This window comes from the organism of the source record quoted next, unplaced genomic scaffold, assembly GCF_019419815.1.
Source record: "Pyrus x bretschneideri cultivar Hongxiangsu unplaced genomic scaffold, Pyrus_bretschneideri_v1 Contig14, whole genome shotgun sequence".
In the NCBI taxonomy this organism is placed as follows: Eukaryota; Viridiplantae; Streptophyta; class Magnoliopsida; order Rosales; family Rosaceae; genus Pyrus; species Pyrus x bretschneideri.
The window spans coordinates 5,885,533-5,896,525 of NW_025999435.1; the positions used below are offsets into that span (position 1 = coordinate 5,885,533).

The 10,993-nt window shown below is 37.8% G+C and overlaps 2 protein-coding genes across 2 annotated transcripts; both read right to left on the minus strand.

Moving 5' to 3' along the window:
- Window positions 1-4,883: 4,883 nt before the first annotated feature.
- Window positions 4,884-5,957, minus strand: LOC103937251 (thaumatin-like protein). Its single transcript, XM_009347181.3, has one exon. It carries the CDS (start codon window positions 5,910-5,912, stop codon window positions 5,235-5,237), a length of 678 nt encoding a protein of 225 aa, XP_009345456.2. The 5' UTR covers window positions 5,913-5,957; the 3' UTR covers window positions 4,884-5,234.
- Window positions 5,958-8,918: 2,961 nt separating this feature from the next.
- Window positions 8,919-9,989, minus strand: LOC125475331 (thaumatin-like protein). The gene has a single exon (XM_048580057.1). It carries the CDS (start codon window positions 9,947-9,949, stop codon window positions 9,272-9,274), a length of 678 nt encoding a protein of 225 aa, XP_048436014.1. The 5' UTR covers window positions 9,950-9,989; the 3' UTR covers window positions 8,919-9,271.
- Between the last annotated feature and the right edge of the window lie 1,004 nt (window positions 9,990-10,993).

Genomic DNA, 10,993 nt, shown 5'->3' on the forward strand with positions numbered 1-10,993 from the left:
AAGAATCATATTGATTTGCGACATCTAGTTTCAGGGACTACATTGATCGATTTTCAATTTCAAGAACCATATTGATGGAGTAGGTCAATTTCAAAGACCACTTGTAATAAAATTTCTATATAATAATATCAAAACATACCTAACATATCTAATAATACATACATAATAATTTAACTACATAATAAATTTATAGGCTTCAAACTTCAATAGTCCTAGACTCGTATAGTGCATGCATGCATGGTTCTAATTGATGGAGGCTGCACTTAGACTTTTCTCCATTATTAGAGGGATCGACCACCTCATATTTCTCTAGCAACTGGCGTTGATTACATGTTGGAGGGACCATAAATTTAGGCCATCGAGCGAACCCCGTTGCGTTAAAAGTCAGAATTTCTTCCATCAATTATTATGACAAGTGAGTTTTCAACACACTGCATAGTGTCTGCTCCAATTATCGCACAAGAGAGCAAAGCATGCCACTAACATGCGCCTTCCTACTTAGGGCGTAGGATATTAGTCGTCCTTGTAGTTTCACAGAATTTCTGGGTTCTCCCCATATGGGTATAAACGTTATATAGTTTAAGGCGGCCCTGTTTGGGTTTTCCTTTTTGTGTTAGTGGCAGAGGTGAAAATGCATGGAAGAAATAAAGGACGAAAAAGAGTTGATGAAGGACGGTGGGAGAGATATAGAAGAAATATTACAATAAAAGGCACACCAAATCAAAATAAAAAACCAAAATAAAAATCAAAACTTATTTTAAGTTCGAATTTAAAATACATAGAAAGATAGAATATAGGGATTTGGAGGAGAAGTGTGAGTGTCTTATTTCATTTATTAGAATCCCTATATATAGGCATAGGGTTTTCACTATTACATCAATGCGGAACTAAACTATTAACATATTAGATATTGGTCTAGAAATGGATAGCAACATAGTAAATGATATTTACAATACTGCTCCTTGGATGTCCACCAATTGAGCTCGATAAAACCTTACTTGAAAAAGCCAGTAGGACAAAACCAAAGTGAAGGAGGAAAACAATGCAGAATTTTTAGAAGATATTGATTAGGTGTTGGACGCGCATAATGTTGCCTTACTAAAACCTTAACAAGAAAAACCTAGTGGGATAAAAATTTGGTTGAAGGGAAAAGAGCACAATGCGCTTATATGTCCATCGTAGCATATTGTTAAAAACTCACCTTGATTAATAACTCCGCTAGATAAGTGATTCCCCCTTATGACAGTAAGCCTTCATTCGACTTTCATAATTGTCAAGTTTGAAGTAATGTGATTTCAGTTTTCAAGAAATTGAACTTGAGTAGAACTTCATCCTGGGAAGTGTGGGAGTTTGGAGTTGACAATAGCTTTTTGTATTCTTTGGTGTTTAGGATATTCATTTGAAAACTTTGATAAAGAATTTCATGGCATTTTCATACCCTAAGAATTACTTCGAAATATAAAATCTCAAACTGTTAGTATACAATTTCCACATGCCATATTCTCACATCTAAAGTAACGCTAAATTTATAGAAATGTGGTTGCATCTACAATGAGAATTTATTACAAAGTCTTATGCCATACATATATATCTGTATGTATGTATGTATGTATGTATATTTAAAAAATGGGGACAACTAGTGGCAAACCACAGATATCCACCCCTTCCGAGCCTAGATAGGCTATAGGGAATTTCACCCTGCCTGTGGCTACAGTCCGCGCCGTTACCACCAGACCACTTGATGTGCTTCTTATGCCATATTAGTAATTTTATATCTTTTCATTACACACAACCCATAATAACCTTAGGGATCTAAATTATATTAATTTCACGTTTTTCAATGACGCAAAATGGAGTTGCCTCTTTTTACTTTTGGCCAACCCCTTCACTTTGTTGACATTATTGGGAAAATGTGACTGAATAGCCATTGATGATATAAGTAGCCACTATAATAAAAATTATCGATTATCAATAACTTATTACCCAAAAATATCATGCGCATGCACATGCTTAATTTATAATTATTTCATTGCTTGGGTACAAGCCTTTTCAAGGCTTCCACTATCACATCTAGAACAAAAATCTTAAGATGAATTACTTAGAGAATTGGATCATACCCTCCTATATAGAGTTATTTTCAATTGACTTGAATTTTATTAATCTCAACTTATGGGGGAGTTAAAATTTTAGAACCTATATATATGTCATGCTTTAGGCATCCAATAGGTTAATCATTATATAGTCACTTTTAACTCATTTATAGTTTGGAGGAGACAAATGCAAATGTATAAATGCTAATTCTCCATGTTCTTTGAAAACTATCATTCCTCCCCATAATGTCGGAAATTGTCTCACCAAAGTGACAATCCGCAAAACTAGGGTAACTATGAGCCCATCTTAAAACAAATTGACTTGATTCTCAATTTTAACTAATGCAAAATCATCTTTATGTACACAGTTACTTATTGGTTGGAAAATATACCTTAACTAAGTTGATCATGATGATGCACGTGATTAGATGCATCTCCCAAGAAGAAATTAGCAATAAATAAAATGCTTAAAGTTTGTGGTAAGCCATGAGAAGTAGTATGCTCAAAAGTAACCTCAAGCGGCATGAAATAGCCTACAATTTTGGAAAATTGAGATTGTAATAGAAAAAAAATAGTATTATGGCCATCTTATAGATACATCAGAATTAAATATTCCTTAATTAGTACAAATACGCTTTTAAATTCTCGAGAAGAAAATGGAGATCCAAGGTCAATTCGGACTTAGATGATCTGAGGGGCAATTAAATGTGTGCAATCCTTGCAAAGATGTGCACAATGTGTTATGTTAAGGTCTCAAAATATATCAAAGATAATCATACGCCTCATTGTGAATAGAGAATGGCCAAGAATAATTCTGCGATGATTTGGTCAATGAACTTTTGGTTCATGACAAGCATACACTACTTATATGGTTGTGCGATACATAGACCTGGCATTCGTGTCGTGGTTTCCATGTTCATGTTGTTTTCGTGACATACCTGATATCTTAACGAGTCGTGTCATGTAACACTCGTTAAAGTAAACGGGTAATAAGACTCAACCCGAAATCGACCCATTAATTTTATCAGGTAATATGATCCGACCAGTTATCCGTATTACATGGCAGCTGTATTACATGGTAGAGGAATCTAGAGAAAAGGAGCAGGGATGCCATGATAGAAGATAACAATGCCGAGTAAAAGAAATTTGGCCGAGTACAATTCTTCGGCCGAATAAAAGAAAGTTTGGTCGAACTCTCGACCCCAAATTATTTTTCTTACCTCTTAATTCTTCTCGACCTTGGTTCATGATTGCTTATCATTTCTCTTCGACCATGGGTTGTTCTTTGGTCAAAAGAAGCCATGACCATGTTCTCTCGGCAAGTTACTCAGAATCAGCATAGCAACAGGTTTCTCTCGGCTTGATAAGTAAGTGGTCGAGGTACTCTTGATTGGCTAGAGAGACTTAATTTCCTTAACCATTCGTCTTACAAGCCGAAGCTCAAGGAAATTAGGAGGAATTGTTTGGACCTGATTTTACACCCTCGGTCCAAGCGATTGAGGCCATTGAGTAAGCATGGTTCTTGACCGTCGGATAAGGAAGTTAAGATATTTTGTTGTTGTTAAGAGATAATATTATGGTTTTTAATCATAATAATTATCTTTATTTCGGTTTTCTTGTACAAAATAAGTGGGATTGTCATTATCTTTAATGGGAAGTAGTAACAACAGTGTTCAGATTAACTTGGGTCTGCTGGCTGTGACATGTTGATTGATAGGAGATCAGCATGAGGCATTTGATATCATCTAAAGAAAATAATAGTCATGGATAATGATGGCATAGGATACCTAGGTAGACTAGGCTTTTGGTTTTGCTTGGTGATGGATGTGACAGATGAGTTTAAAATGATAAGAGTGCTTTGAATTTTCAAAGTCTCTTTGTGAAAGTCTGGACGCAACGCAAGGAGGCTGGCGAGATTTTTGGCAGAATATATTAAAGATGATATCAGTTGTTTTGATATTGGTTTTTGGAGTATATCTGGGAAAACGCTTTATTGGATTGGTGATCAAGGAGACTTGGCTATAAATACAAAGCTGCAGATAACAGAAAAACTCTCTCCAATTCAACACACAAATTGCCCTGCGCAAACCTCTCAAATATCTTGAGATTTTTTTTTATTTTCTTTTTCCGCCAACACACCTTCAGTTTGGATAAACAGCATTGTGAAGGCAACCGGTGGCATCTTCAGTTTAGATAAACAGCACTGTTGCCGTAGAATTAGCAGCTCCCAGAACACCTTCAGTTTGGATAAACAACACTGCGTCGAGGCCAACTGGTTCTCTATCCAAGTCTCCGTCGAGAAGGATTTTCGAATCCTTGTTGGCAGAGGTTATCTCAATTGCGATCTAGGCGAAGTGAGGTGCTACAGGTTACTGCATTCGGCACATTGAAAGCTGAATTTGATATTGAACTTTGCAGAACTAGCAGCCTTATCTTTAAGCTCTAGAACCCGAAGGCCGAGACGTGTTCTTTCCTCGGCCGCAATTGCAAGATCAAGAAGTCAGCAGCGTGCTAACGCAACATCAACAAATTTTACTCCTCGGCCGATGAGTTGGCACACCCCGTATCAACCGAAGGACGTAGTTAGCTCATTAGTTACTCAGACTACGCACCACGTAGACTTGGTAGTTTTTAGGGTCAACAATATCTCAACAGATCTTTATTTGTAGGTTAAATGACTAGCTAAGTATCCTCCTTTGGACTTTCTTAACTAGGGAAATTGTGCAGCTAGTGTTGCTTGGATGATTAGTCCTTAAACGTCTACTTTTCGCTTAACTACATAAAAGGAAAGCATGTAAAAATATAGCTTTCTTAATTAGGGAAATTGTGAAGCTATAGTTGCTTGGATGATTAGTTATTAACTTGTTACAAGTACTTTGTTACATAATGCACACTGTTACATATGCTGCCAAAGACGTGATTTTTTTAAAAGCAAAACTATAGCTTTTTATCGATGATCAAGCAATACAATACAAAACAGCCCAGATGATATCCGGTAGCTGATCAAACAAGAAGAAAATAAAAACTGAAATAAACTGATAACTTGGTCAACTGATGTGCCACGACATTATTGTGTCGTATGTCGTATTGTAAACACTAGCAAATATATATGCCTTGTAGTAAGGAAGCACATACATGCTTCAATCATGGGCAGAAGACAACCTTGTAGTTAGTTCCACCAGGACATGTAAATGTACTGGTTTGGTCATCCTTAGGATAACTATAAGCATCCGGGCACCGACTCTTAAAAAACTTAGAGAAATCTGTAGGGCCACAATTTCCAGAATTGCAACAATATTGATCAGTCTTGAACACAGTGCAAGGGTTGTTGCACCCTCCTGGAGCCCTCAGTTGGTTAGGACACTGCCCATTAATATCAGATGTGCACCTAATCCCCCTAGTGCACCCACCAGACGTGGGACTAAAGTCCATAGGTACATTAAACCCATCAACAAGAGAGATGTCAAAGAAATCCAAGTTGTTAAATTGATTAAGGGCATATTCAGCTAGGGTGTTTGGTGGTTGACCATAGCCTTGGCATTGGAGGACACCCCCACAATCACCTGTTTGGCATTTGCCACGTCCTGCTCCATCGAACTTGCATCCTGTCCGACCCCAAATGCGAGCCCCTTTGGTACCGGCACTCACATCTAAGGCCCAGGATTGGCCTTTGCCAAGCTGGCGGCCACCACCTGGCACAGCAGCTGCCCATACAGTGTAGGCACAGTTGTTTTGGATGTCAAATCGAGCTGCATTGGTTGATGCAAAGAAGAGAATTGCACATAGGATGGAGAAAATTATGAGGCTTTTAAGGAGGCTCATTGTGGGAGCTAAGTGATACCAAAATTTGTAGATTGGTTTTTTGTATGGTTGTGTTTTGAATTCTATGGTGGCTCATCAAGTTATATAGTGCATTAGTAGTACGTATGTGACGTCAGTTTATTAGCTCAGCATTTCCGCCCAGGCCCACAGCTTTAAGTTTCCACAAGAAAAAAGTGAGAGACTTTTCCAAATATAATAAGGTTTTTATCCAAATGATCCCTAAAATTGACCCAACTCATCAAGATGGTCCTTGGAATTAAAATTTGATCAGTGTAGTCCCTGAAATTCGGTATCGCAAATCAATGTGGTCCTTCCGTCACAATTCCATAAAAAAAAAAAATCTGTTATGTGCTAATCTGGCACATGACTGGATCCCACAAGTCTAATTAATATTGCCATGTGGATTAGAAGTGCTTAAAATAATTAAAAACAATTTTAATTTTTGGATAATTAAAAAAAAAAAAAAGATGACGTGTCATCTTCTTATCCCACCCAAGGAAGCTGCACCCTTCCGCTTTGGCTCTAAATCGGGAAACACCTACCTGATATCCAGAAGCCTTAAAGCCCCCAATATCGCCTCCACCCACACAATGAAGCAACACATCCACAAAATTCAAAAATTAAACCGAAAATATAATAAAACAAATTAAAAAGTGTGAAATTACGGAATAAAAAGCAGATTGCTGGAGGAAGTACTGTCGGAATGGGCACCCCAACCTCAGTCATGAGCTATGTCGATGCCGCCGATGATCAGAGGGTACTTGGGCTCCAACTGTGCGGGTCACACCCGTGCCCGACCCGGAAAGGCAAGAGATAGGACACGGAGTGGCGGAAGTTGGATCTTCCTCGACCTCGAAGGCCATGCTCGTAGAGGCGTAAGCGACGGGTCTGCTCGGGTGATTACTCGGATGGGAAGGAAGAAGATGGTGAACAGACATCTATTTTTATTTCTTTTTTTTGAAGTTTTTAATTATATAAATAATTTTTTTATTATTTAAATATTTTAAATCCACATATCAATATTTAATTAGATTTGTGGCACATCAGCACATAACAGAGTTTATGACGGAATTATGATAGAAGAATCATATTGATTTGCGACATCTAGTTTCAGAGACTACATTGATCGATTTTCAATTTCAAGAACCATATTGATGGAGTAGGTCAATTTCAAAGACCATTTGTGATAAAATTTCTATATAATAATATCAAAACATACCTAACATATCTAATAATACATACATAATAAATTTATAGGCTTCAAACTTCAATAGTCCTAGACTCGTATAGTGCATGCATGCATGCTTTTAATTGATGGAGGCTGCACTTAGACTTTTCTCCATTATTAGAGGGATCGACCACCTCATATTTCTCTAGCAACTGGAGTTGATTACAAGTTGGAGGGACCATAAATTTAGGCCATCGAGCGAACCCCGTTGCGTTAAAAGTGAGAATTTCTTCCATCAATTATTATGACAAGTGAGTTTTCAACACACTGCATAGTGTTTGCTCCAATTATCGCACAAGAGAGCAAAGCGTGCCACTAACATGCGCCTTCCTACTTAGGGCGTAGGATATTAGTCGTCCTTGTAGTTTCACAGAATTTCTGGGTTCTCCCCATATGGTATAAACGTTATATAGTTTAAGGCGGCCCTGTTTGGGTTTTCCTTTTTCTGTTAGTGGCAGAGGTGAAAATGCATGGAAGAAATAAAGGACGAAGAAGAGTTGATGAAGGACGGCGGGAGAGATATAGAAGAAATAGTACAATAAAGGCACACAAAATCAAAATAAAAAACCAAAATAAAAATCAAAACTTATTTTAAGTTCGAATTTAAAATACATAGAAAGATAGAATATAGGGATTTGGAGGAGAAGTGTGAGTGTCTTATTTCATTTATTAGAATCCCTATATATAGGCGTAGGGTTTTCACTATTACATCAATGGGGAACTAAACTATTAACATATTAGATATTGGTCTAGAAATGGATAGCAACATAGTAAATGATATTTACAATACTGCTCCTTGGATGTCCACCAATTGAGCTCGATAAAACCTTACTTGAAAAAGCCAGTAGGACAAAACCAAAGTGAAGGAGGAAAACAATGCACAATTTTTAGATGATATTGGTTAGGAGTTGGACGCGCATAATGTTGCCTTGCTAAAACCTTAACAAGAAAAACCTAGGCCTGGCAAACGGGTCGTGTCTGTCGTATTCGGGTCGTTTTCGTGTAACACTTGTTATCTTAACGGGTCGTGTCGTGTCACACCCATTATCTTAACAGGTCCTTAACAAGTCGGGTCACTTTACCCAATGGGTAAAGTGACCTGACCCGTTAAGAAAAAAATATATTTTTTTTTAAATTTGCACATACCACACATTGCCACATAAATATTACTTCAAAACATTAAAACATTTGTCGTTTAAGTACTATATCTACACTCGAAAATAAGAGCCTAATAAAAAAATAATACATACACTACTAATCTATTACAAATATTAAATGTGCAAGGATATGCAAAATGAAAGAGTTTTTATTTTCAAGATTGTAAGTCTTTCTCAAAAGTTTACACCTCTATCTACAAAATCTTCAATTTACATCGATCATCATGAAATTGTATTGAAACTTTGGCTTGATCTATTGCCTTGAAGAGTTATGTTGAAGAAGTTTTCAGTAAGGTTTTCCTCGACCGTAGTTGCAAGATCAAGAAGTCAGCAGCGTACTAACACAACATCAACAAATTTTAATCATTGGCCGACGAGTTGGCACACCCCATATCAATCGAAGGACGTAGTTAGCTCATTAATTACTTAGACTGCGCACCACTTAGACTTGGTAGTTTTTAGGGTCAACAATATCTCAACGGATCTTTATTTGTAGGTTAAATAACTTGCTAAGTATCCTTCTTTGGACTTTCGTAACTAGGGAAATTGTGCAGCTAGTGTTGCTTGGATGATTAGTCCTTAAACGTCTACTTTTCCGCTTAACTACATAAAAGGAAAGCATGTAAAAATATAGCTTTCTTAATTAGGGAAATTGTGAAGCTATAGTTGCTTGGATGATTAGTTATTAACTTGTTACAAGTACTTTGTTACATAATGCACACCGTTACATGTGCTGCCAAAGACGTGATTTTTTTTTAAAAGCAAAACTATAGCTCTTTATCGATGATCAAGCAGTACAATACAAAACAGCGCAGATGATATCCGGTAGCTGATCAAACAAGAAGAAAATAAAAACTAAAATAAACTGACAACTTGGTCAACTGATGTGCCACGACCTTATTGCATCGTATGTCATATTGTAAACACTAGCAGATATATATGCCTTGTAGTAAGGAAGCACATACATGCTTCAATCATGGGCAGAAGACAACCTTGTAGTTAGTTCCACCAGGACATGTAAATGTACTGGTTTGGTCATCCTTAGGATAACTATAAGCATCCGGGCACCGACTCTTAAAAAACTTAGAGAAGTCTGTGGGGCCACAATTTCCAGAATTGCAACAATATTGATCAGTCTTGAACACAGTGCAAGGGTTGTTGCACCCTCCTGGAGCCCTCAGTTGGTTAGGACACTGCCCATTAATATCGGCCGTGCACCTAATCCCCCTAGTGCACCCACCAGACGTGGGACTAAAGTCCATAGGTACATTAAACCCATCAACAAGAGAGATGTCAAAGAAATCCAAGTTGTTAAATTGATTAAGGGCATACTCAGCTAGGGTGTTTGGTGGTTGACCATAGCCTTGGCATTGGAGGACACCCCCACAATCACCTGTTTGGCATTTGCCACGTCCTGCTCCATCGAAGTTGCATCCTGTCCGGCCCCAAATGCGAGCCCCTTTGGTACCGGCATTCACATCTAAGGCCCAGGATTGGCCTTTGCCGAGCTGGCGGCCACCGCCTGGCACAGCAGCTGCCCATACAGTGTAGGCACAGTTGTTTTGGATGTTAAATCGAGCTGCATTGGTTGATGCAAAGAAGAGAATTGCACATAGGATGGAGAAAATTATGAGGCTTTTAAGGAGGCTCATTGTGGGAGATAAGTGATACCAAAATTTGTAGATTGGTTTTTTATATGGTTGTGTTTTGAATTCTAAGGTGGCTCATGAACTTATATAGTGCATTAGTAGTACTTATGTGACATCAGTTTATTAGCTCAGCATTTCCGCCCAGGCCCACTGCTTTAAGTTTCCACAAGAAAAAAGTGAGAGACTTTTCCAAATATAATAAGGTTTTTATCACAAATGATCCCTAAAATTGACCCAACTCATCAAGATGGTCCTTCGTATTAAAATTTGATCAGTGTAGTCCCTGAAATTCGGTATCGCAAATCAATGTGGTCCTTCCGTCACAATTCCATTAAAAAAATCAGTTATGTGCTAATGTGGCACATGACTGGATTCCACAAGTCTAATTGAGATTGCCATGTGGATTAGAAGTACTTAAAATAATAAAAACAATTTTAATTTTTGGATAATTAAAAAAAAAAGGATGACGAGTCATCTTCTTATCCCACCCAAGGAAGCTGCACCCTTCCGCTTTGGCTCTAAATCGGGAAACACCTACCTGATATCCAGAAGCCTTAAAGCCCCCAATATCGCCTCCACCCACACAATGAAGCAACACATCCCCAAAATTCAAAAATTAAATCGAAAATATAATAAAAAAAATTAGTAGATTAATGGAGGAAGTACTTCGGAATGCGCAGCCCAACCTCTGTCATGAGCTATGTCGATGCCGCCGATTTTCAGATTGTACTTGGGCTCCAACTTGTACACGTCAAACCCGTGACCGACCCGAAAAGGCAAGAGATAGGACACGGAGTGGCGGAAGTTAGAGCTTTGTCGACCTCGAAGGCCATGCTCGTAGAGGCGTAAGCGACGGGTATGCTCGGGTGATTACTCGGATGGGAAGGAAAAAGATGATGAACAGTCATCTTTTTTTCTTTCTATTTTTTGAAGTTTTTAATTATATAAATAATTTTTTTATTATCTAAATATTTTAAATCCATATATTAATATTTAATTAGATTTGTGGGACCCAATTGTGTGTCACATCAGCACATAACAAAGTTT

What these genes read in the sequence shown, in the direction of transcription:
- LOC103937251 (XM_009347181.3), bottom strand. Translation starts at nt 5,912, where the DNA reads ATGAGCCTCCTTAAAAGCCTCATAATTTTCTCCATCCTATGTGCAATT.
- LOC125475331 (XM_048580057.1), bottom strand. Translation starts at nt 9,949, where the DNA reads ATGAGCCTCCTTAAAAGCCTCATAATTTTCTCCATCCTATGTGCAATT.